Below are 27,942 nucleotides of genomic sequence, written 5' to 3' on the forward strand. Positions count from 1 at the left end.
TATTTTGAGAATTCTTCTCTTTCTGGATCCTCAATGAATACCACTTTTGAAGTTGAATTGTCAATTGTACAATTATTGTCCTTTTTTTGCTCAAGTACTCCACCCATTGTGTGTAAGTTTTCTGTTATAATAACAAAATAATTCAGATAATTAGTTCATGAGGGGAGAAGATTTACTTGGTTCACCCTTTTGGAGGTTTCACTCCACAGTCATATGGCATGATTCTGGTGACATGGCATGACTCTTTTGTTTTATGATTCTGTTTTTTGGGTGGAGTAGGGGCTGTGGTGAGGGAGGATATCATATTGGGAATATGCACCATAGCCATTCCCTTAGGTTAAGGCTGGAAACCCAGAGGCACACAGCAGGAAGGAGATAGGTTTCCAATATCCTCTTCAGGGCCACATTTCTTGTGTTATAACTGCTTTGCTCTGTGCCTCTCTTCCTTCTATATGCCACCAACCAATAGTGCTAAAAGTCAGGGAGTGAGCTTTCAGCACACAAGTCTTTAAGGGAACAGGTAAAATGCAAACTATAGTACTCTTCCCTCTAAAGAGAAATTAGGGAAAACAATTTTTTGAAAGGTGCAATCATCAATTATTGTGACAATTATCGCAGCGGATCCACTATTTATTCTTTTTTCCTATGAAATCACGACCAAACTTTTGAACATTAAATATACACTTTATAAGCCTAGTCAATGTTAAAAGTTAATATTTTAAAGTATTTTGTAAAAAATATAGGATAAAAATTCCAAACGATGACCCGACAGCATGTATATTACTGTCTATAATAGTCTTCTACAGGGGATCTCACCTGAGGGTTTTATTTCATAGGAAGATACTTAAAGTATTGTGACTCATGGAGCTGTCATGTGAGCCTAGTGATCTGTATCATCATTGAAAGTACCTGGGAATCAGTGTTTCATTTCAGAGGCAAATTAACTAAAACTATTCCTCTAATTTTTTATCTTTTATAAAATCTTTTCTTTTTTTCTCTCTTTTTAAATAAGTTTTTTTATTGTGAAAATACTGTTCAGAGGGGTTACAGTTACATGAGCAAGGTAATGAGTACATTTCTTATCAAGCATTGTCGCCTCCTCCTTGGGAAGGGATGGTAGGAGAAAAAGTACTCCTCTATTGCTACTTTAAATTTGTAATACTTTTATTTTAGATTTTATTCTGTTCATAAAATTAATGCACACGAATGTTATATAATTAGGAAACTAGAATTCTTTTGAATATATCTTGAAATAATTTATTGTTTTCCTCTGTCCAAATAAACTCAAAGGAAGGCTGATGTTATAAAGGCTTAAAAGTATCACTTAATTCTAACTGGGGTGAGGTGGAATCTCAATGTTGTTTTGATTTGCATTTCTTTTATGGCTAGAGAAGTCGAGCATTTCTTCATGTGTCTATTGGCCATTCTTATTTCCTCTTCAGAGAAGTCTCTCTTTAAGTCTTTAGCCCACTTATTAATCAGGCAGTTGTTTCTTTGAGGATTTGTTGTTGGGGGATTTACTTTTTTGAGTTCTAAGTATATTTTAGATATGAGACCCTTGTCCATTGTATGGCTAGTGAAGATCTTCTCCCAGTTGGTGGGGTTTTTATTGATCTTGCTAGCTATGTCCTTTAGCATACAGGAGCTCTGCAGTTTCATGCAATCCCATTTGTCCAACCTTTCTTTGATTTGTTCTGTTTCTGGGTCTTTATTAAGAAAATTTCGGCCTGTGCCAAGGAGCCCCAGGTGCCCCTCAATAGATGAATGGATCAAGAAAATGTGGTGTGTGTGTGTGTATGTGTGTGTGTGTGTGTGTGTAATGGAATTTTATGCCTCCGTCAGAAAGAATGGCACTGCCCCATTTGTTAAGAAATGGAAAAACTTGGTAAAAATTTATATTAAGTGAAGTAAGCCAGACCCAAAGAAATATAGGACCCATTGTTTCCCTTATCTGCAATAATTAGTTTATGTCTAGGACAAACAGGAGAGATCAAAAGCTATATACATATGACCATAAAACATGATGTTAAGTGAAATGCACACCATGATAGGGACACAAGAGATTTTATCTTTGTTGCTGTTCTTTTTAATGTTCTATGTGATTTTTTTGTTTCTTTTTATGTTTTCCTCTGTGGAACAACCTCTGTTGTCACTATATTTGATTCCAGTGTCCTGTATCTTATTTTTTGGGGGGGGTGGGGTAGGGTTGGTCATAGGGCCTAAACTCTGAGTCTGGGCTCTGTCCCTCAACTCTTCAGCTCAAGGCTAGCGCTCTATCACTTGAGCCTCAGTACCACTTGCAGCTTTTTCTGCTTATGTGGTGCTGAGGAATCAAACCCAGGGCCTTATGTATGCAAGACAAGTGCCCTACCACTGAGCCACCTTCACAGCCATGTGTACTGCATCTTATATATACATTTTTCTAATTTGGGGAGGGGCAGGGAAATAACAAAATTCTAAAATAAGGATATAGGATGACCCATTGTAACAATGAGGTGTACAATACAGAATGTTGAAAACAAACTGTACAACTCTGCAGGGGGAGGGGAGAAGAGGGAGGAATTGGGGAGGTGGGGAGTAAAGGGATGGTAGGGGAAAAATAAAGGAGTATGTAACAATGCTCGATAGGAAATGGACTCATTACCTTGCTCATGTAACTGTAACCTCTCGATACAGTATCTTTACAATAAAATGTATATATATATATATATATACATATATATTTATTAAAATATCAGTTAAAAAAAGAACAGAAGGAAAAGAGAATGACAGAGGGTAATATTGTTCAAAAGGAAATGTACTTATTACCTGACTTAAGAACTATAACCCTTCTGTATATCACCTTCATAATAAAAAATTTTTAAATTTAAAATGCAACATGTTACTCCAAAGTGAAGTTAAAGGAAGTTAAATATTTCCAAAACCTATTTAAATTATGAGGGGTTTTTTTAATGGTCTTATGTTCACATAAAACTTGGGGAACTTAGTTAAGCTCAGAAAATTATGTGGAAGTTCACTTTTGACATTCAGCTACAAATTTCAAAATCTGACTGGAGCAAGTAACTTGTTAACGTTTATCTTGTCACACGAGGAAAGATCAAAATCCATTACAAATTCATCTTGCTGGAATAATTAACAGAACTACCAGCTTCCACTTGGATACAACTCTCTCTTTTCTTTTTTCCACTTTTAGGAAACTTCTGGCAACACAAAAGGTAACATCTTGTGAAGATGAAGATGAGAGCTGCCACACAGGCCAGCAGGAAGCCAATCACATCCCGAGAGTGGTACTGGAACCAGTTGAGCTCATGGACAGCCGGGTGAAGGAGCTTGGCTCCTTTGTGGCGCATGACAAACTCCATCCAGAAGACAGCTCGATCCAGAGGCTTCACTGGCTGATCATGGTGAATTCTTGATAACCTCATTGCATTCTCTTTATAGCTAAAAGGAAAACACAGAGATACGTACCTTAAGGGAACTTAATTTTCCTGAATATATTAAGCCTAACCAAGTTTATTAAAGTGTCATATAAATAATGCAAGTTAAGGCAAATGGACCCAGTGCACCAGTGTTTGTTTTCAATTGCCCACATACAATATTTGCTTTTTAAATGATACTCTAATTGAGCAATATTTATTTGAGAAGTTAAAATTTTAAAGACCTGCCTTGTCCTAGTAGGTAAAAGGCATCCTAATGAGACTCTTTCCACTTTTACCTTTTATTGTTTTTTTTTTAATTGCAAAGAATTAATTAGATTTTACAGACCTGCTCAAATGATTTTACATTGCTCAAAATATCTCCTGATAAAATAATATCTACTTCTCTTCTTGAACTTGATAACTTTAAAGCTGTAAAGCTGCCAGTGTTCTCTGGTCACTTCGCCTCTGCCCATCCCATGTAGTCAATGTCTTTCTCTTTCGACTTTTAATTTTCACTTCCTTTTCTAAATTACAACTCTTCCTTGCTAGATCACGAAGCTTGCTTTTTTATCTTATTATTGAGGGACTACCTGGTTATTTTTAGCTTTCAGGTCAACAGCCCAATAGGGTGCTCACCTAACAAACTAAAATATAAACCCTAGTACCACCAAAATTTAAAACTTTAATTAGGTGAACTAGCCTCCCAATTGTGTTATGCTATGATTGCCCTTTCTAGCTGTGCTGATCTGTGACTCAAGTGGTAGAGCACCTGCCTACTAAATGTACTGTTGTCAGTTTCAAGGTCTGAAAACCACATAAATTTCATGATTATGAAGATAGAATATACATAATATATATCATATACTTGAATTTCCTAAATTAAAATGTAACTATTACGGTATTTGTATCATATGTCATTAATTATATCAGAAAGCATAATAATAAAATGAGTTTTTTGGTAAAAGATTATTGATTAAAGCCAAGTTACACTGGCTAAAACCCATATCTCTAGCTACTCAAGAGCCTGAGCTCTGAAGATGCTGGTTGCAAGCTGGCCCACCAGAAATGTCCCTAAGACCCTAATCTCTAATTAACCACCAAAAAAAAAGCCAGAAGTGGAGTTGTAGAGTGACACCTTTGAGTAAAAATGCTCAGAAATAGTGCACAGGCCATGAGTTCAAGCCCCAGAAAAGGGTAAACAAAGAAAAAAATAGATAAACAGATTATTTGAATGAGTCATTTCAGATATTCAGTTAAACAACTACTTTTATCTTCATTTATCATTTTTCTGAAGATTGTCATATTTTGAAGTCATTACAAATAGCTGTATACCTTTGGCACTGTTTATATATGTAGAAATGAGTTCACTAATTGCTTACATATTAATCTGTGAGATCAAGTTCAACTCTGGTATTACTTTGTAGTTAACACTAAAAATCTTACAAAGCTGGGTACTGATAGCTCATGCCTGTCAGCCTAGCTATTCAGAAGGCTGAGATATGAGGAACTTGGTTCAAAGCCAATCTGGGAAGGAAAGTCCCTGAGTCTCTTACTCCAATTAAACAATGGACAACCAGAAATAGCTCAAAGTGGTAGGGCACTAGTCTTGTATGGAGAAGATTAAGGGGCAGCCGTGAGTTCAAGCTGTGTGATCAAAAGATAAAACCAAAACCAAACTACAAACCAGAACACATTAAACTCATTTAAATTATTAAAGAATAATCCTCCTGTGAAAGGGAATGAGATCAATGCACTGTTACTGATGAATGGGTCTGTAAATACTGTCCGGTGGAGAAGTAGTTATACTCAAGAAGGGTTGGTTACTAATGACTGTCTTCAAACCATTGAGGAGAGCTACACTTGAAAATGTGGTAAAGTCCAATGTAACAGCTGCTCCCTTGGCCTTCATCCAAGCAGTGTTATCAGGTTGATTCACCAACAAAGGGATGCCCACCATAGACACCATTTGTTCCTCCATGATTGTTCAAGGCCTTGGTTTGGGGATGACCTGCATTTGGGGGAATTTCCACAAAGTGATCAAGTATGTTTTAGATGAAGTGAGAAAGGTACAATACAGTGTGTTGAGTGTGAGTGCTCTTGACATAGCATGCACTTTAGTCATGAAACTCCCCTGAATTTTAAACCTCAGAGCATCAAGCACCAAAGTTCACTGGACAGACAAGGGAAGACTCAGTGAACACATCTTGTGTGGCTTGAGACTTGAAAAATGAAAAGAATTAAAAGAAGAACAAAAGCCAAATGTTTTCACAAAAATATTTGTATGAAAGATGTAGTATGTGGCAATTGAAGAAAAGTCTGGGAGACATGTTGTAGTATGTTCTCATGAGGAGCTAGTGAGGTCATGGCGTTTGATACAAGGGCATCCAAAGACTGCTGGAATGCAATGGCTGTGGTTGGTGCTGGTATGAAAGGAAATACTAGCCACGCTTCATCAAATAACGTGCTACCACCTCACAATAATGTTTGTGTGTTTATCACTATGAAAAGTTCAGGGCTTCTAGTACTTCAAGGAAAGGAGTCACTTGCCATGACATTTGAAATTCTGTTGCAGTTCAAAAATAAGCAACTGTGAGAAGGAGAGATATTCACAAAGTGCCTCTCTACCCAGGAAGAATGGGATAATATACCCTAGCATGACAATTTTGTTATTTATTTACTACAAAAGTTCAATGTTATTTTTAGAGACTTGAGATAATAAAGGTTCAATACATTTGTTTCCTATTGAACTATAATCTTCATGATGTGACTTTTTTCATAGTTTTACTGACTATTCCCCTGAGTCTTACCAAGGAGGTCATTCTGGGAGATCTATTTGTACAGCTGAGTATTGGATCCTAAGGTATTTGGTATCTTGCCTATATATCTCCATAACATCTGTTATGTAGAGAAAATATTATTTGATATCTCAAATGTCAAGTCATAACATGCTTGATTCCTACAGAATTCAAAGGCAGACGAATCTTCTCCTTGAAGTGGACCCTTTAGAAGAACTGAAGAGATTATCAAATTGAACATTTTCCAATTGGCTAGATAATAAATTAAGAAAGAATATTTTAATATGAATATATGGCCAAAGATCTATGACAGAGAATAGCTACATTTGATACACTTTATAATCTAAAATTATAATAATTAGTATTAATTTAAAGTAAATCACTCATTGTGAATATATGGTGGAAATTACTCAATTACTCATTTTTATATAGTTTATCTTAAATGTGAGTATAAGCATTTAGTATTATATTGTTATTTTCAGCTTGGGTTCTATTGGAAGCAGTTTAATTATGGCCGTTTGTACCTTAAGTTATCTATTGCAAGATACCTTATTTTATCTGTCAAAAAGCAAATTGATAGTTAATTTTAAAAATAAATTTAACTATTTCAAGTAGGAAATGCTTCAAACTTCTAGTAACCACAAATATGCATTACTCACAAGAACAAAAAATGAAATATAAGTTTTAACCCTTCATCCCGAAGGTTAGTAGATAGAGGTAGAATTTCTTGTGTGTGTGCCAGTCCTGGGACTTGAACTCAGCTCAGTTCCTGAGCTCCTCATACCACTTGAGCCACAGCTCCACTTCTGGCTTTTTGGTAGTTAATTAGAGATAAGAGTCTGAGGGATTCTCTTGCCCAGGCTGGCTTTGAACCTCAATTCTCAGACCATGGGATTCTGAGTAGCTAGGTTTACAGTCATCAATCACCTGCACCCACCTTAGAATTAGTAAGGTTTGTTGTTGTTGTTGTTGTTTTGTTTTTTGTGTTTTTTTGGTTGGCATGGGGCTTGAACTCTGGGCCTGGGCACCGTCCCTGCGCTCTGCAGCTCAAGGTGAGCACTCTACCACTTGAACCACAGCGCCACTTCCAGAATTAGTAATGTTTTAAGTATTAAGTAGAAAAGCTTCAGGTGGAGTAGGGTCAAGAAGACAGAGGTAAATAAATGATGAGAAAGGGTTGAAAATGCAGTCAAGAATCCAATGTAAAATATGTGAAATTTATGTAATCACCTAGTCTCAATTGTAAAAAAAAAAAAAGTGAGAGAAGGGATTGGTTAGCAGAAATGGATGACAATGTTGTCAGACACCTTGTACATATTTTGTAGAATGGGAACTTCTTTGTACAACTACTTAAAGATATAATAATAATAAATGCAAAAAAAGAATCCAATGTATATCCGCAAAATTACTAAGTAGAGTAAGGGAAGGGGTATGTAGGAGAGGGATGGGTAAGAATGTTCAGAGGAGTGACATTGATCAAGATATAATGTATTCAGAAACTGCTTTGTTAACTCCTTTGTAGAACTACTTAAAGAGAACAATAATAAAGAGAAGAACTTATTGGTTAATAACAATATGGCCACTTTAACCCATTGTGACGTTGGGAAATTTTGTTCAACTGTTTGCTAATACTTAGATGATAATGTTGATTTTAAAATCTGCAAAGTTTGAGAGAGTTTTTTTCTTCCTTTTTTTTTTTGTTTGGAAAGTTGAGTGGTCTTGCCCTGTGGATTGGCCACTAAGAGTGGTTTTTCTAAGATGTATTTGTTCACTTGTCCTTCCTTCCTTCTTTCCTTCCTTCCTTATTTCCTTCCTTCCTTCCTTCTTCTTTCCTTATTTCCTTCCTTCCTTATTTCCTTCATTATTTCCTTCCTTCCTCCCTTCCTCCCTTCCTTCCTTCCTTCCTTCCTTCCTTCCTTCCTTCCTTCCTTCCTTCCTTCCTTCCTTCCTTCCTCCCTCCCTTCCTTCCTTCCTTCCTCCCTCCCTCCCTTCCTTCCTTCCTTCCTTCCTTCCTTCCTTCCTTCCTTCCTTCCTTCCTTCCTTCCTTCCTTCCTTCTTCCTTCCTTCCTTCCTTCCTTCCTTCCTTCCTTCTTCTGGTCAGTTGTACAGCTTGAACTCAGGGCCTAGGTGCTGTCCCTGAGCTCAAGGCTAGTGCTGCACCACTTGAGCCACAGCACCACTTCTTTTGAGAGAGGTTTCTAAATTTTTTTCATACATATGGTCAAAAATAATAAACTGATTTCTAATTTATAAACTATCCTCATAAGTATATATGAATTGTTATATTGTGGTCCATGTGTAATGCAAATATTAATGTAACTGCTTTTTCAGAAAAACATAACTTGTTTAATTAGAACTTTCCTACATCAAACAGGAACCTAAAATGTAGTTTATAAAAGTTGAAACGACAGGAGCTCACTGACCTAATTTCTATGTATTGGATAATAAGTTACTAATGACCGTTTACTGTTTTAGAGGATTTTTTTTTTTGCATTCTTTCCTGCACTATACATATATTATGTTGGTTCTTCAACTCTCCTTACTCAAATAGGACAAAGGCAGTCTGAGGTGTTTTAAGTAGAGTTCCTGAAGGATATAATTTAATTTGTGTTGTATAAATTCAATTCCTTTTCATATAGCAAGTTTTGGCACTCAAATCCTTTTCTGTTTAACAAATTCATTACATAAATATCCACCAGCAGCTTTAGTTTACCTTTTGTGGAATCTGTGTAAGAGCTGATGCAATTGTGTTGGCTCTTTCTTCTATCATGTTACTGACCATTCAGCGCAGAGAAAACACCACCACACCCTGTCTACAGAGCTCTGGACAAACTTTCCCATTTCCTGTGAGGATAGAATATTCTTCATCACAAAAGAACAACTACAGAGAAACAATTTTGAAATTGTTAAAATATCTGGATCTCAATTCACTCAATAGTGCATTTTATTTGGAAGATGTAAAATATAAAACATAAGCTTCTATTATGTATATTTGTGTAAGTGTACATATAATTGTTCATGTATTTGACAGGAAGAAGAGAAACAGAAAATTCATACTTTGATTTGGGTAGATGGCCTGAGAAATTATTCTACTTAGTCTCTTAGTTTATAATTGTATTAATTGTTAGTGTAGGTTCCTCCAGTTAGAATTAGAGTGAGTTTGTAATTGCACTTTACTTACAATGCTAATGAATATTTTTTTAAATTAAGGAAGAAAGACATGAGTATAGATCACTCACAAAACCCCAGAAAAGAGCAATAGATTACCAGTACCAGTGTACACTTTTAGTAATCAACCTAGATGTCAATGATCTTAATTTTCCAACTAAACAATAGAATCTGAATGACATATCATGACATACATAAACTGAAAATTATATACTGATACTGATAGTCCAAGAAAATAGTACTCAAAAAGAATCAAGAGTAGCTCATATTTGAGGAATAGGTTGCAAGTCCAAATCATTCAGAAGACAGTAAGACTACTATACAGGAGAAAGAATCCATCAAGGATATCTAATGATAAATACATCCCATAAGAGAACACTGACTTCCTAAAATATATACAACTACGCTTACAGAGGAGACTATGTTCTGATAGAATGGTAGGGATTTGATTTCCATGCTCTACCCTCATTAATAGAAAAATCATTCAAAGTCCAACAAAGATCAGAGTTAACTAAACTAGAGATCAAGTAGTCTTAATAGACATAATAGTATATTCCAACAGCAGAATATACTTTTGTTTTGCTGATTACCTAAAACATTTTACAAAGCCAATCACTTATTGAGCTAACATGTAATGCTAAATATATATATATATATATATATATATATATATAATGTGGTAAAATAAAGTTCTTATCTTAGCAAATCATCAAGGAATAAAAGTGGTAATTAACCAGAAGAATAACTAAGGTTGTACAAACACATATGGACCGAGCAATATACATTAGGAAGAATAGTAAAACAATGAAGAAATCAAATATGACATATAAAATATTCATGGCACCAAATAAAATGATCAACATCAAATACTTTTATCTGTCTGATACAGCAATATTCAATAGAATTTTATACATCTGAGTGCCTACCTTAAAAACAGACCCAAAGAAATAAATTACCAACTGAGGATTCTCAATTTTTTTAGGTAAATAGGTACAAACAAAAGACAAAATTAGTTGTAGAAAAGCTATTTTAGAAAGCAGGAAAAAAAAATGAAATAGAGATAAAAACAGAATGGTTAGAATTATTAAAACAGAGTTTTAATAATTTATTAAATAATTTATAAATTTATTAAATATTTATTAAAACAGAGTTGATGCTTTGAAAATGTCAATTTAATAAGCCTTAGTTATATTAATGAAAACAGAAAACACATAAATAAAAATGGAGATGATATATTACATAATATATAAATGACAGCATTGTAATTGAGAAGACCAGTAAGTTTTATTAAACACACACACACACACACACACACACACACACACACACACAGGAAGACATAAACAAGGGCATACACCTGTAGTCCTAACTACACAAGAGAGTGAGATCTGAGTATCAAAGTTCAAAGCCAGTCATGACACACATTATGACAAAATTTTTGGTTAACCAGCCAACGTAAATAGAGGTATGTCTCCAATAAAAGAGACGGAGCCTTACAGTGGAAAAGCCAAGTAAGAATGAAGTAATCCTGAGTTCAAGTTCCAGTACTGACAGACACCACACACACACACACACATACACACACATACACACACACACACATCCCCAACACACACACACACACACCCAACACACACACACTCAACACACACAGAGTTTTGAAATTGATCATATATAATCTAGAACACTTGGGAAAATTATGACATTCTTATGAAATTTAATCAAGAATTAATACAAACTTAATTATAAAAACAGCACACAATGAAATTGAGACAATAGAAATCCTCCCAGTACGCAAAATCCCAAGAACAAATAATAAATAGGAAAAATCTTTCTAAACAAAGCCCAAGAACAAACAAAATGCAACATTTATGCAAGATTTTTATTGTATTGCAGTGTAGTATATTGAGTTGTATTGTGTTGTATTTGTGTATTGCCAGTAGTAGAGATGGAATCCTATGTTCATATTTCCTTTGTGTTTACTGAACATCATTGTATTCCTTATGATGACATTTTCAGACAATTTTTATTTTCTAGCTTCCCTATCCAAATAGAATTAAGGTGTGGGTTCAGGATCTGTTTCTACTTCCTTTCTCGTGATAGGCAGCATTTGCCTCTGGAATGTTGTGGTCACTTAGTAAACATTCTTTGAATGAATCAATTATTCTTCCTTGTGACTTCAACAATGAACTCAATTTAACTGACGCTATTCTCCAAAGATTCCAGTTATCCTACACTTTTCCTTGACAGTCATGAAACTTAGATAATTGCAGTGGTCCATATTCAATAGGATACTTTTTTCCCCTCTCATGTCTATTATGCTGATGCAGACCCCTGAGCAAGGAAGAACAGAAAAAAGGAGAGGGAGAGGGAAAGGAAAGTAAGAGTTAGGAAAGAGAGAGGGAGAGGGAGAAGGAGAAGGAGCACCAAGCCAACAACAACAGGTCTACCTCAGGCAGAGGTTTGGCGGGTTTTCAGTGGAGTCCTCCCATGAATTCAAACTTTGGTAACAGTAGTTGTGGGAAGTGGAAATCCCAGTAGGTCCTAATGAGCCAGATATCAGTTTTGGCCATGAGCTCACACATGTAGTGGGTCTTCCTGAATGGAGAATAAACCATAATAGGAAGGATCATGAAGACATTTGATCTGAAACAAATCATGTGACTTTCTGAAAAAAGTTGGAATAAAGTAGGCAAGACATTTACATGTTGTGTTTTGATCAAGAATATTTATTTATATTGACATATATCATTCTGAAGATAAAATGCATTCTTTGAAATCTATTTGATACTTTTGTTTGATACTTCTAGTATCAAATAAAAATTCAGAAACCTTTTGATCTATAGACTCAATTGATAAAATCACATACTCTAAAGAAGCTATCTCAGGAGGTTTCTTTTTTTTTTTAGACGTAATGCAAGTTTTATTGGGGAACATGATCGAAGTGGGGGTGATATAGCTCAGTGGATGGAGGCCTTCATGAGTGCAGGGCTCGCCACTTATCCAGAGGACCACTATTCGGGATGTATTTGACTCCACAGCCATCAGGGATGAGGCGCTTCTCAGCTACCATGTCTTCAAACTCATCCGCATTGAACTTGGTAAAGCCCCACTTCTTGGAGATGTGGATCTTCTGACGACCAGGGAACTTGAACTTGGCCCTGCGTAAGGCCTCAAGTACACATTCTTTATTCTGCAGCTTGGTGCATGATTACCTGGCCAATGTGAACCCTGGCCACAGTGCCCTGGGGTTTCCCAAAGGCACCCCGCATACCTGTCTTGAGCCTAGATAGGGGGACAGTATAAAGTCAGAGTCATGAAAATACACTGGAAAACTGTCTCCAAGGTCCTTAGGGCAACCCATACAAGCAACAGGCTGCATACACTACCAAGGAGGTTGCTGTTTGCAACCAGTGCACACCATGTCCCCACGAGAAAAGGAACCCGGTCAGCTTAATTGGCTGCAGAAAAGAAGAAATCTTTTTTTTTTTGATCAGTTGTGGGGCCTGAACTCTGGGCCTGGGCGCTGTCCCTCAGCTCTTCAGCTCAAGGCTAGCACTCTACCACTTGAGCCACAGCACCACTCCTGGCCTTTTCTGCTTAGGTGTTGCTGAGGAATCGAACCCAGGGTGTCATGCATGCAAGGCAAGCACTCTACCACTGAGCCACCTTCCCAGTCCCTGGGAGGTTTCTATATTTTAGCAAATCCTTGATTTCCAGAACAGTGGGATTTTGAGAGTATAACTAAATTCTGAATGGTGCTAAAGAATCTGTTTGTGCTAAGGCTGGATGTATCTAACAGTAAATTGCACAATTTGCCTCCTAAATTTGTAAAAGGATGTGTTAGAGAACACTTTTTCTTTTCAAGTGCACATATATCATATAATTGCCCCGTGAGACAATCACAGTTGATGTCTCAACAATTATTACCTCTTGGGCTAGAAATCTAACACTTCAGCCAAGGCACTAACCCTACTTTTTCCTGGTTATTGTGGAAATTGATTTTCTCCTGGCTTTGGAGAGTAATCTTGTGGAATTCAATCTCCTGTGTAACTTGGACATAGTGTTCTAGCATTTAAGGAAAATGGCTCCTTCAAGTTATTTGAGTGATTTATTTATTTTTTCCTGTGAAGACTAAAATAGAAAGGAAAATATCATACTGGAATTTGAAAAGTGGGAAATTTAGAATACTCATTATTTAAAAATTCTTCTGCAGGCACAGCCAGGAGCTGGTAATCAGGAGGCTGAGATTGGAGAATCATGGTTCAAAGCCAACCTGTCAAGAGAGTCCATGAGATTCTTTTCTCCAGTTAACCAGAACAAAATAGGAAATGGCACTGTGGCAGTGGTAGAGCGCTAGCCATGAGCAAAAGTGCTCAGGACAGTGCCAAGGCTCTGAGTGAAAACAAAGGTCTACAATAAACTGTCTAAACCTTATAACATAGCTGTGATGGAACTAAGTGAAGCTGTACACTAAACTGCAAATCCTACACCTATATGTGCATGAGTTTATTTGGAGAGAGGAACAATTGAACAATTGAGTGTGCATCTACTCTCAAAAGCTGAAATGAGAACCTTCACTTCAATATTTATAAATGTCTAAGACAAAAAGAAATGCGTTCATCAAAGCAAAGAGTTTCCAAACTATTCTAATTTTATAGTGAAGAACAGGGAGAAATCATTTCATTTCTAATTAAATTGAGAATGACTTTGTAGGGAAATAAACATCTCAGTGATGTATTATTGGTCACAAATTAAGAAGGTAAATATTGCTGTACAAACTTGACTACATTACATCTTTTCTTATACATAAAAAAATACATGGTACTCCCAAATGAAGTTAAAGGAGGTTAAATATTTTCAAAACCTATTTATATTATGAAGGGACTTTTAATGGTCTATGTCCACATAAAACTTGGGAAACTTAGGTAAGCTCAGAAAATGTTGTAGGAGTTCCCTCCTGACATTCAGCTAGAAATTTCAAAATCTGACTTGAGCAAGTAACTTGTTAAAGTTTTTCTTGCCACACTAGGAAAGATCCCAATCCATTACAAAGTCATCTTGCTGGAGTAATTAACAGAACTACCAGCTGCCACTTGGATACAACTACTCTCTTTTCTTTTTTCCACTTTTAGGAAACTTCTGGAAACAAAAAAGGCAACATCTTGTGAAGATGAAGATGAGAGCTGCCACACAGGCCAGCAGGAAGCCAATCACATCCAGAGAGTGGTACTGGAACCAGTTGAGGTCATGGAGAGCTGGGCGAAGGTGTTTGGCTCCTTTGTGGCGCATGACAAACTCCACCCAGAAGACAGCTCGATCCAGAGGCTTCACTGGCTGATCATGTTGAATTCTTGACAACCTCATTGCATTCTCTTTATAGCTAAAAGAAAAACACAGAGATACCTATCTTAAAGGGATTTAATGTTGCTGACTATATTAATCCTAACAAAGTTTAGTAAACTGCCATAGAAATAACCCAAGTTAAACCAAATGGATATACTACCTTAGTGTTTCATTTTCATTTGCCCACACACAGTATTTGCATTTGAAATGGATACTCTTAAATGAGTAATATTTATTTGAGAAGTTTTTAAAGATTTCACCCTAGTAGGTGAAATGTCTGCTGATCTCTCATTCCTCCCTTCTGCCTTTTGTTTTTATTTTTAGTCTCAAACTGCAATTTTTACAGAAAGGCTCACATAATAATATTACTTTGGTCAAAGTATAGTATCTCATATTCAAAGGCATCTATTTTGCTTCTTGAACTGGTTAACTTTAAAGCCATAGAAACTCTCAATATTTTCCTGTCACTTCATGTCTTCCCATACCATGTAGTCAATGGTTTTCTTTTTGATGTTTAATTTTCTCTTTCTTTTTCCTTACAATTCTTCCCCTCTATGTCATGGAGCTTGCTTTTATCTTATTACGGGGGGAGTTTCTTTAAGGTCAACCATCAGGGAGCTTTTAGTTATCCTATTAACATAGCAACTCTAAACATGGGAAATACAAGGCCATATCACATTGTTTATTAGAAAAACATTATGTGAATAATATAAAAGTTTCCTAGAACTTGAAGCATGACTTGAATAATAGGGTATTTACCTAACAAACCAGAGCTCAAACCCTAGTACCACCAAAATGAAAAAGTTCAATTAGCTGAACTAGCCTTTCCATTTGTGCTATGCTATGATTGGCTCTTCTTGCTCTGTTGTGCAGTTACACATGTCTCATAAGTGTACTGTTGTCTGTTGACAACTCTGGAAAGCCAAGTAATTTTCATGATTATGAAGATAGAATATATATAATATTATATATGTGCAAAATATACGGTGTATATTTGAATTTTCCAAATTAAACATGCTATTTTATGATATCTGCATTATAGGTAATTAATTACATCTGTGAACACAATGACAATAAAATGAGTTTTCTGGCAAATGAATATTTGATTGAAGACAGGTTTTCGTGCTGCTCAGGAGGCTGAGATCTGAAGATGTCTCAAAGCTAGCACAGTCATGAAAGTCCCTGAGACTCTTTCTCCAAGTAGCTACCAAAAAAGCCAGAAGTGGAGCTGTAGCTCAAGTGGTAGAGTAATACCCTTAAGTGAAAAAGCTCAAAGTCAGTGCACAGGTCCAGAGTTCAAGCCTCAGGAAATGCAAAAAAGAGACATTTTAGTTATTTGATTAAACCATTTCTTATTTGTCCTTATTTGTATATGTAGAAATGATTTCAATAATTGCTGACCTAATTAATCTGTGAGATCAAGTACAACTCTGAAATTACTTTGTAGTTGAATATAAAAACGTGCTAGAAAGCTGAGCACTGGTGGCTCATGCCTGGAATTCTAGCTATTCAGGAGGCTGAGATCTGAGGTTCACCATTCAAAGCCAGTCTGGGAAGGAAAGTCTCTGAGACTCTTATCTCAATTAGCAACTAGAAAACCATAAGTGGCTCAAAGTGGTGGAGGGCTAGCCTTAGGTGAGAAGTTCAGGGATAGCAACTATGACCTGAGTTCATGCCCCAGAACAATACAAAACAAAAACACAGATCAAGAGAATCTCAATTAAATTATTAATAAGCTCCCTTGAAGGGGTAAGATGCATTGTCACTGATGAGAAGAATCCTTCTCTAAATAGGATCTAATGGAAAGGTAGTTATACTCACGAAGGGTTGTAAATGACTGTCTTCAAAGCATTGAGGAGATCTTCACTTGAAAACCTGGTAAAGTCCAGTCTAACAGCTGCTCCCTTGGCCTTCATCCGAGCAACGTTATCAGGTTGATCCGCAAACAAAGGAATGCCCACCATTGGGACTCCGTGGTAGATGGCCTCGTAGACACCATTGGTTCCACCATGAGTGATGAAGGCCTTGGTTTTGGGATGACCTGCATTTGGGGAAATTCCACAAAGTGATCAGGTATGTTTTAGGAATGAAATGAGAAAGGTACAATACAGTGTGTTCAATGTGAGTGCTCTCTACATAGTCATGAAGCTCCATTGAATTTTAAACCTCAGAGCAACAAGAACCAAAGTTCACTGGAGAGACAAGGGAAGACTCTGAACACATTTTGTGTGGCTTGAGACTTGAAAAATGCAAAGATGATTGACAAAGGAGAACAAACCCAAATGATTTTATAAAAACATTTTTATAAAAGATCTATCATGTTTAATTGAAGAAACTATGGAGACATGTGTAGCATGTCCATATGAAAACCTAGTGAGGTCATGGCATGTGATATGGAGGGCATGCTGGATTGGGATGGCGGCAGTACTGGTGTCAATAGACATACAGGCCACACTTCATTGAATAATGTGCTAGTGCATCACAATAACATTTGTGTATTTTCACTGTGAAAAGTGCAGAGCCCCATGCAGTACAAGAGAAGAGGTCATTCTCAATGACATTTGAAATCCATCTGCCATTGGAAAGTAAGGAAAGCTAAAATAAAAGATGGAAGGCCAATCACGAAATGCCTCTCTACCCAGGGAGAATGGCTGTGTACCCTAACATGACAACTTTGTAAGTTATTCATACTAAACTATGAACAAAGTTTAGTGTATGAGTTTGAGATAACACATTTGTTTCTAATTCGACTATTATATTCATCGAGTGCTATGTTTTTACTTTTTATTCTACTGAGTTTTACCAAGGAGGTCGTTCTGAGGGATCCACTTGTAGAGCCGAGTGTTGGATCCTAAGGTTTTTGGTGTGGTGCCTTCATATCTCCATAAAACCTGTTAGGTAGAGAAAAATATTATGCAATATCTCAAATGTCAAGTTATAGCATGCTTGATTCCTAAGAATTCTAAGAGAGAGGAGTCCTCTCCTTGAAGTGGACCTTTTAGAAGAATTGAACAGAGTATCAAGCTGAACATTTTCATAGCTTAAAGAATTAAAATAGAATATATTATTAAAAAAACTATTGCCAAAGGTCTGTAACAGAGAATATCTATACTTCATGGACATTATAATGAAATAAGTATAGCCATGAATATTAAAAATGTAAGTTAGTCATGTGATTATATTGTGGAAATTACTCAATTACCTATTTTTATGTAGTTTATCCTAACTCTGATGTTAAGAATTTCATATTCCCTTGGGTCATATTGGAACCTGTTTACTTGTGTCCATTTATACTTTATATATTGTAATTTGCCTCTTTTTATCTGTTAAAAGTCTAATAGTTACCTTTTAAGTAAAATTATGATTGAAGGTCTGAAAAACAAGTGGTAAAAGAATCTGACATTTCCAGAAAACTAGCTACACAATGACTTGCATCTACCATGGTAAAGGTGCATTCCACACAAAATACAAAACCAGTAAAGCAAGCCAGCAATCTTGACAAGGGAGCAGGTGGAATGTGTAGGGAGTGAGGAGGGCTGTGAGGATGGGGCTATGCGTGAAGCACCAGGAAAACCCAACTAAGCACCCTAGGCAAGGTGCGGCTTTGCACACATCCTGGCCTTTGGTACTGGGTCAGCTTGGTGACATGGCGTTAACAGGGATGCATTATCAAAGAGAGTCATGTCAGAGGAACAGATCACCAGCGTGGAAGTCGATTTGTCACCTAGGCAACAACGCGGCAGCTGTGTCTTGTCTGTCACTGGGTCCACTGGTAACGACTTGGAAGTGAGGGAAAGAAGAAGAGGAAAAGCAGTGGTGACCCCTTTTCTTTTCTCTGCTTAAAATGAACGACACAACGTGCAATTCTTTGGCAAGCCACCATCTTCAGAGTGCACCATCTGTCCAAGAGGTGGAGGAGGAACGACGCATCACACACATCCACTCACGCGCGAACCTGCAAGCACGTGTTCCACAGACCCCATGCAGTGCTCACTCGACCTTCCAGTGGTCCTCATAATCGCTGGCACTAAGGAAGATCCCAGAATTCGTGGCCAGGCCCTTGAGGAAATCGTGAAGAGAGGTTAGTAACAGCATCAGGTGCTTCTTATCCAGCAGGGTGTCGCCCATCATCGTGCCAAGGCGAACCAACAGTCGCAGGAGTGGGGCGCAACCCACTGGTGGGACATGGGCGTGTCGGGGTGGTCCCTGCAGTGAGAATCTGTGCTTACTGAGGCCTCTCAAACTTGTAGAGCAGTCAGGTGCCCACCATCACATCAAAGTCCTCTTTAATCCTGGCCACAACTTCATTCAGTGTACTTGTCATTACCTGTGTTTTCTCCAGTTTGCTTTTAATTTCCATAATCGTCTAGAATGGAATCCACATTCTTCTCAGCAGGAAGATAAAAGAACTGTTTCTGTCGGGTAATTAAGTCGCAATCGTCAAGAAGCCATGGCTTAAACTCTTCCACAATCTTCACTTTAACTTCCACTCTGCGCATAAATAGTTCAGCATTTCCACAGTACGATCCCCCGGGGGCCCTTTTCTCCCGAGGAGCCTGGTACAGCCACCATCTCCACTGCCAGATGTTTCCTGCTTATTCCTATTTGGTTTTCGTGTCAAAGCTCATCTGTAGCCGGCCGCACGTCTTTTCTTGCCTTCCCTCGCATCTTCCCCTGTGCTTACTGCTCCAGATTTTCCTTTTGAAGTTCAAGTGGCTTCTGCGGATTGGTGTCCACGTCCATGAGTACCCTGATGTCTGGAACCCACTCATCCAATTTTTATTCAATTGCTGTAATGCATACAGCCATTCACTTGCTTGCCTTTTTGGGCAGCCTTTGCATACCTTGTTCTTAAAGGAGAGGTCCATGAAAGCAGGTCACTCGCTCATCCTGCTGGAACTGAGGCTTTGGGTCCTGCTTGGGTGCGGTTTATAAGTGATTCTCCCTGACTCCTGCCCCCCCCAATTTCCTCTCCACCCAAACTCGCATCAAAGTCCCTCAGCCACCTCGAGCACTCCACCCCTGGCCCAATTTCCCAGAGCCCACTGACTTCACAGCTCCACTACTTGCTAGCATGCTAGGCCTTTCCTAATAGTTACTTTTGAGAATAAGTTTATTTTAACTATTCCAGCTAGAAAACCTTACAACTTCTTTTAAATACAAACAAGCACTACTCAAAACAAAAAATATGACTGTCAGTTTTTAGTCTTAATCCAGAAGGTGCAAATATAACTAGAGTTATATATCTTATGTGTATTCCAGCAATGAGGCTTGACTCAGAGGTTGGGCACTATCTCAGAGCCTACTCAAAGATTCTTATTCAAGGATATTACTCTATCAGAAGATCCACTTCTTTTTTTTTTTTTTTTTTTGGTGGATAATTAGAGATAAGAGTCTGAAGGCCTTTCTGGCCAGGGCTTGGTTTGAACCTAAATCCTTAGTCCTTGAGTTTCTGAGTAGTTAGGATTACAGGTGTCAGCTACCAGCATCCAGCTTAGAATTAGAAATGTTTTTAAGTATTAAGAAGAAAGACTTGGTGTGGAGTGTGGTCAAAGGGAGCAGAGTAAACAAATGATGAAGAGAAGAGGTAGAAAATGCAGTCAAGAATCCAATGTATGTCCTGCACAATTAAGTAGAGCAAGGAAAAAGATATGTAGTAGAGGGGTGGGTGAGAATATCGAAAGGAGTGACATTGATCAAGATATACTGCATTCATTAGCTGCTTTGTTAATTCTTTTCTACAAATACTTAAGACAGTAATAATAATAATACAAAACAGAAGAATTTATTGTCACTTGGTTTATAACAGTATGGCCCCTTAATTGTGATGTTGGGAAAGTTTGTCCAACTGTTTTCTAATACCTTGATGATAATGTTGATTTTTTAAATCTGCTAAGCTGCAAACTCTCCTCATAAACATGATTTGATAGTATTATGTTCCAGGATTCATGCAAACATTACTGTAACTGTGCTTCCAGATGAATCTAATTTATTTAATTAGAAGTGACCTACATCAGATGGGAAACGAAAGTATAGTCCATAAAAACTCAACTTGCACAAGCATACCAAACTATTTTCTATGTATCATAAAAGGAAGTTACTAATAATGTTTACTGTTGTGGAAGTTTTTGAATTCTTTCCTATCCCATACCTATAGCCTCTTGGCTCTTCAACTCTCCTTTTTCAAATAGGCAGAGGTAGTCTGATGTCAAGGGCCTCATATCTAAAATATACTTAGAATTCCAAAAATTAAATCCCCCACAACAAATCCCCAAAGAAACAACTGTCCCATTCATATGTGGGCTAAAGACTTAAAGAGAAACTTCTCTGAAGAGGAAATAAGAATGGCCAATAAGCACATGGAAAAATGCTCAACTTCTCTAGCCATAAGAGAAATGCAAATCAAAACAACATTGAGATTCCACCTCACCCCAGTTAGAATGGCAAAAATCAAGAATTCTAATAACAACAGTTGCTGGAGGGGATGTGGACAGAAGGGAACCTTACTTCATGGTTGGTGGAGTGTAAACTTGTTCAACCACTTTGGAAAGTAGTATAGAGGTTCCTCAAAAGACTCCACATAGAGCTCCCCTATGACCCAGCAATCCCACTTTGGGGCATTTACCCAAATGTTTACAAACAAGACCACACTAAAGTTACCAGCACAACTCTGTTTATTGCAGCGTTATTCACCATAGCTAAGATGTGGGATCAACCCAGATGCCCCTCAGTAGATGAATGGAACACGAAAATGTGAGATATATATATATATATATATATATATATATATATATATATATTCTATGCTTCCATTAGAAAGAGTGACAGCTCCCCATTTGTTAGGAAATGGAAAAACTTGGAGAAAATCATATAAAGTGAAGTAAGCCAGATCCAAAGAAATACAGGTCCCATGGTTTCCCTTCTTTGTAATAACTAGTATATGTCTAGGGTAATCTTATCAAATGACCAGAAAAGCTCAAAATCTATGTACATATGACCATATAAGATGATGCTAAGAGAAATGAACCCCAAGATATGGACAAAAGAAATTTTTAATTGTTGTTGTTGTTTTTAATGTGTTATGTGATTTTTTTGTTTCCTGTGTATGTTCTCCCCCTATGGTATATGCCCTGTTGTCACCGTATTTGATTTTGGTGCCCTGCATCTTGTATATATATTTATCTCATTTGGGGAAGGCAAGGAGAATAATAAGATGCTGAAACAAGGACACAGGATGACCAATTGCAACAATGATACTCACAAGATACTATGTTGGAAATGAACTTTACAACTTCAGATCGGGGGGAGGGGAAAAGGGGAAGGAAGGCATAGTAGGAAGAAAACAAGGGAGGGTGTAACAATGTTCAACAAGAAATATACTCATTACCTTACTCATGTAACTGCTACCCCTCTACACAGCATCTTTATAATAAAATAACATTAAATAAAAGGTAGTATAATGTTTTCAGCAGTGTTCTTGAAGCATATAATTTATTTGGGGGTTTGTAAATTAGTTTTCCTTTCACATAGAAAAAGTATTATTCTGTCAGTATCCACCAGAGGGAGCTTTACTTTACCTTTTGTGGAATCTGTGCAAGAGCTGATGCAATTGTGTTGGCTCTTTCTTCTGTCAAGTTACTGACCATTGAACCCAGAGAAAACACCACCACACCTTGGTCTCCAGAGCTCTGGACAAACTTTTCCATTTCCTGTGAAGAAAGAATGTTCTCTATCACAAAAGAACAACTGCAGAAAAACACATTTGACATTATTATAATATCTGATCAGTTCACTCATTAGCAACTTTTATTTGGAAGGAGATATATAATATGGAATAATAAGATTGTAGTATGTCTGCTTATGCAAGTGTGTATGCATTGCTTATGTGTTTGACAAGAAGAAGAGAAATAGAATCCTCATATACTGATTGGGGTAGATGGCCTTGGAAATTACTCTACTTAGATTCTTAGTTTATAATTGTATTAATTGCTAATGTAGTTGCCTTCAATTAAAAGGACAGGGAGTTTGCAATTGGGCTTTACTTATAATACCTATCATTAGTTTTCCAGTATTAAAGAAAAATAGATATGAGTATATTATCTCATGCACAAAACCCCAGAAAACACTTTAAGTGCATAGTTTTTAGTATTATCCCTGGATTTATTGTTTTGTTTGTTGTTGTTGTTGTTTTGTCGGTCATAGGTCTTGAACTTTGGGCCTGGGCACTGTCCCTCCGCTCTTCCCTCAGCTCAAGGCAAGCGCTCTACCACTCTTCCTAGCCCTGGAGTTACATGATCTTAATTTTCCAAATAAATGATAGAATCTGAATGATGAGATCTAACACTTGACTTCTGAAAAAAATCTCACCCCATTATCAAAGACATACACAAAGGGAAAGCAATATATTGACATTGACAGTCTAAGCAAACAGTATTCAAAAAGAATCAGGAGAAGCTACTTGCTCGTATTTGAAAAATAGGTTTCAAGCCTCAGAAGAACATTATGAAGGAGAAAGTATCCATCAGGAATTTCTAATGATAGATATACACCATAATGCAACATCGATTTCTGAAAATACGTATTACTAAACTTACAGGGAAAAATTGATTCTGATATAATGATGGCAATTTGATTTCTATGCTCTGCACTCATTAATAGGAAAATCACTGCAGCAAAGTCCAACAAAGAACAGATTTAACTAAACTATCGATCAAATAGACTTAATAGACATATTAGTATATCCCATCGCACAGCAGCAGAATACACTTTTGTTTTATTCGTTAACAAAGTAAATCATACATCAAGCTAAAACACAACACTAAAAAGCAAGTACAAAGTCTAGTAAAATAAACTTTTGTATCTTAGCAAATTATCATGGAATGAAAGTGATAATTAGGGGATCAGGGAGAGTGTAGTTGTAGAGATGGAAGGGAAGGGATGGTGGGGGAAAAACAAAGGAGGAGGCAACAATGCTTGATAAGAAATGTACTCACTACCTTGTTCATGTAACTGTATCCCCTCTGTAAAGTATGTTCACAATAAAAAACTTATTTTAAAAAGAGTATTAATTAACCTCTAGTAACTAAGTATGTATAAACACATAAGGACACATATGAACAAACAACAGACATTAGAAAGAATAGTAGAACAATGCAGGAACAAAATATGACATATAAAATATTACCAGCACCAAAGAAAATGATGAATCCCAAATACTTGTATCTGTGGGAAACAGCAATACTAAATTAAAATATACAACTTTGAGAGTCTGCATTAAAACAAAGACACATAAAAAAATTACCAAATGATGAATCTCAACATATTAGGTAGATAGGTGCAAACAAAACACAAAATCAGGTGTAGAAAAATATGGTAGAGAGCAGGGACAAAAATGAAATGAGCTACAGATAAACAAAGAATACCAAGAATCGATGAAACCAAGAGATGGTATTTTGAAAAGGTCAAATTAACAATACTTAGTTATACTGATGAAAAGAGAGAAAACCCATGAGTAAAATTAGAGTTGAAAGATAATATAATGTATAAAAGATTCCATCGTAATGCAGAACATCCCTAGGTAATATTAATCACACATAATAAAACACACACACTGGTTGTCATTGGCTTATGCCTGTAGTCCTATGTGCTCAGGAGACTGAAAGCTGAGTATCAAAGTTCAAAGGTAGCCACAACACACAAATCTGACAGACTTTTTGATTAACCAGCAAAATGTTGAAATGGAGGTTTCTCTCAAGTTATAGAGCATGAGACTTGAATGGAAAAACCTAGGAAGAATGTAAGGTCCCCTAAGTTTAAGCTCCAACACTTTTACACACACACACACACACACACACACACACACACATACACACAGAGTTTTCAAACTGACATTTATAATCTAGAACAATTACTACAAAATTTAATCTGTAAGAAATAAAAATTACATTATCAGCATGAAATTGAAACAATAGAAATCCTCCCAATAAACCAAAGCCTAAGAAAAAAACAAACTGTCCAAATTTACAAAATTTTATGGTATTGTTTTGTATTTATGTATCAGCAGTGATAGCAATTGAATTCTATGTTTATGCTTCCCTTATGTACTCCTTATGAAAACACTTTCAGACGGTTTTTATTTTCTACTTTCTCTACCCCAATGGAATGAAGATCTATGTTCAGAATCTGTTTCTGCTTCTTTCTCAGGATAGCCAACTTTTGCCTGGGGAATATTGTAGTCATGTAATAAACAATCTTTGCATGAATCTTGTATTCCTCCTCATGATTTCAACAATGAAGGCTCAATTTAACTGATCATATTCTCCAAAGATACCAGTTATCTTAGCTTTGTCTGGATAGTCATAAAACATAGAGTGCTGAACGGAAATACACGAGTCCACAATCAGCAGGATCACCTCTCTCACACCTATTTTTCTGATGGAGACTCCTAAGAGAGGATGCAAAGCCATTTCAAAAAGCAGAAGAAAGAGAGGGAGAGGAAAAGAGAAAGCGAAGAGACGGAGAGAGAGAGGGAGAGAAAGAGGGAAAGGGAACAGCAAGTCAACGGGGACAGGTTCACCTCAGGCAGAGGTTTGGCAGGTTTGCAGTGGAATCCTCCCACAAATTCAAAATTTGGTAACAGTGGGCGAGGGAAGTCGAAATCCCAGTAGGTCCTAATGAGCCATATATCAGCTTTGGCCATGAGCTCAAGTACTGTAGTGGGTCTTCCTGAGTGGAGAAAAGAACATAATAGGAAGGATATGAAAACTTTGCCCAGAAATAAAGCATGTGATTTGCTGAAATAAGTTGGAATAATGCAGGTAAGACATTTACATGCTGTGTTTTGATAAAGGATATTTGTTTATAATGACCCATGTATTACTCTGTATAAAAAATATATTCTCTAAAAGTGATACAAGTATCAAATATAATTAAGAAACATTTGGATTTCCAGAATCAATTAAGAATATCACATACTCTAAGGAAGCTATCTCAGGAGGTTTCCACAGTTTAACATGAATTTTGTTCATCCTTGATTTTCCAGAACAGTAGGTTTTTGAGAGTCTAACTAAATTCTGAGTGGTGCTACTGCATGCGGTTCATATTGAGAAGCTAATCATATTACTCTCTTGCTCTCCAGGAGGAGAGAGAGACAGAAGAAAAAGAGAGGTACACAGAGACAAATAGAGAGAGCTAGTTACAGTAATTAAAGCATTTTCTGTGGGGGATAGACATTATTTAATAATTCTGAAAGATCATACCTAGAACTATTGGTAAATGATTTCTTTGTAAGTGAGAAAACTAAGCTAAAAACATGGAACAATTTTCTTGATGCTACATAGTTTTGGTGATAAATAAGGACTAAATCTACATAGCTGCAGACATTTTGATATTAATGGGTTTTATGCATCATGTTCTTTTTTTTTCTTTTTGCTTATGTGATGCTGAGGAATCGAACCCAGGGCCTCATGAAAGCAAGGCAAGCACTCTACCACTGAGCCAACTTCCCAGGCCACGTCATGTAATTTGTTTTAGTTTTTGTGCAGGTCCTGGGGTTAAGATCATATCTGGGTACTGTCCTCGAGGTTTTTTTTAAATTTTTATTTTTTAATGTTATTATAGTAGTGATGTACAACGTTTTACATTGCACAAGTCAAGTAATGAGTAGAGTTCTTTTAAGACCATGTTACCCCTTCTCTCCCTGAGCTTTTTTTGGCTCAAGGTTAGCACTGTACCACAATTGAATCAAAGCTCTGCTTCTGGTCTTTGGGGGTTTAATTGAAGATGAATTCTCAAGGACTTTTCTGCCTGAGCTAGCTTTGAACTGTCAGAATCCCAAGTAGCTAGGATAACACATGCGAGCTCTTGGTGTCTGGAATATTATTCTTTTTAGCTGAAATAAGACTATAGTAAAATGCATACATAATGCTTTCTAAAAATTGTCTGTGGTTCAAGTAGCAGAGTTATTGTTTTCTGGAAATGTTTCTGAAAAGGAGATGGCCAGAGTTTTAACTGCTTCTCTAATGTAAGCCTTTCATGTCATTGATCTGTATTTCCCTCAGGTGTTTAGGTTTGATATTTACTTCAGCTCATCTTCAAAGCAACAGAATAGTTAGAATTAAATCATAATAATTGAAGTGGTAGCTTACCTAGAACTTCACTGTAAAACTGATTCCACTTCTTCTCATTAAATGTTTGAAAGTAGAGGTCAAAAATAATCACATTCATCATATTCTTCACCCTCTCCATGAATGACATGCGATCACTGAGCTCAGACAGAGCAACAGGCACATAGGAAGGTGGAAATGGAAGTCCTCCACACTGTTTCTCATATGCATTGCCAGGGAAGAAGCGGAGAGTGTACACAACAGGAATTTTCAGTAGCTCAGCCAGAAGTTCTCCACAGGGTCTGTTAGTAGGACATCAAACTTTGATTCTTGTAGTGTTTTCATAAGTTCCTTGTTTAAAACCATGTCTTTGCAGAGGATTTCAAAAGCATCAGAATATTCTTCAAATACATCTTGCATTCTTGCATAAAATTTCCAGACTGAGTATTTTGGGAACTCATATGTCCATTCATTGACCCAATGTTTGAAAAGACTTTCAAACTCCTGTGTATTCAAAGACGTAGGGAAAATCTCAAATTTAAAATGAGATGATTTTCCGGAATCCACAAGAATGGCAGCAGAGGATGTCAGGACAGTGACCTCATGGCCTCTCTGCAGGAGCTCATCCAGGATCATCTTCACATTGAGCCAATGACTGTACTCCATGGGCAACACGACCACCTTCCCACAACTTCCAGCATTAAAGCAATACAGCACTTGTATCAGCAGGAGAAGGGACATCCACTTCAAAGACATCTTGGTAAGAGTCAGCTGTCTTTTTGGTTTGGTCTTCCTTGCTAAATTTTTTCTCACCTTACATTCATGGAAAATTCAATCAGGATGTTAAAGTATAACTACTAATTTTAATAGCTCCATAAAGTATGCACAATCCAATCACAGTTGCAAGAGAATAAACAGGACTTGGATACTCAGGCTTATGTGATAACTTTCTCCCTAAGACTCTCCAATATTGCATTCATAATTCACCTGGGTAAAATATTATTTTAGAGTAGTATATGCTGCCTTGGGATTAACATGAGGACTTTCACCAGGTACCTGCACCACACCCTCTAGATTTCCTTATCATTAGGGTCATGAGCAAGAGGAACT

At 36.9% G+C, this 27,942-nt stretch overlaps 1 protein-coding gene, 1 non-coding gene and 2 pseudogenes across 2 annotated transcripts; all 4 read right to left on the reverse strand.

The window, feature by feature from the left end:
- Positions 1–3,107: 3,107 nt before the first annotated feature.
- On the reverse strand, positions 3,108–12,455 carry LOC122106846 (annotated as a pseudogene).
- Positions 12,456–12,715: 260 nt separating this feature from the next.
- LOC122106940 lies at positions 12,716–12,849 on the reverse strand. The gene has a single exon (XR_006147259.1). It is a non-coding gene; the product is annotated as a small nucleolar RNA SNORA70 (small nucleolar RNA).
- A 1,639-nt stretch (positions 12,850–14,488) lies between these two features.
- LOC122106689 (UDP-glucuronosyltransferase 2B31-like) lies at positions 14,489–27,588 on the reverse strand. The gene is given in 7 exon segments (XM_042678160.1): positions 14,489–14,765; positions 16,550–16,769; positions 17,532–17,619; positions 22,306–22,437; positions 25,305–25,453; positions 26,875–27,129; positions 27,132–27,588. Coding segments are annotated over 7 exon segments (1,578 nt in total).
- Positions 18,719–19,657, reverse strand: LOC122106805 (annotated as a pseudogene).
- Positions 27,589–27,942: the final 354 nt, after the last annotated feature.

The sequence above is a fragment of the Dipodomys spectabilis genome, unplaced genomic scaffold (assembly GCF_019054845.1).
Source record: "Dipodomys spectabilis isolate Male_0828 unplaced genomic scaffold, ASM1905484v1 ptg000043l, whole genome shotgun sequence".
In the NCBI taxonomy this organism is placed as follows: Eukaryota; Metazoa; Chordata; class Mammalia; order Rodentia; family Heteromyidae; genus Dipodomys; species Dipodomys spectabilis.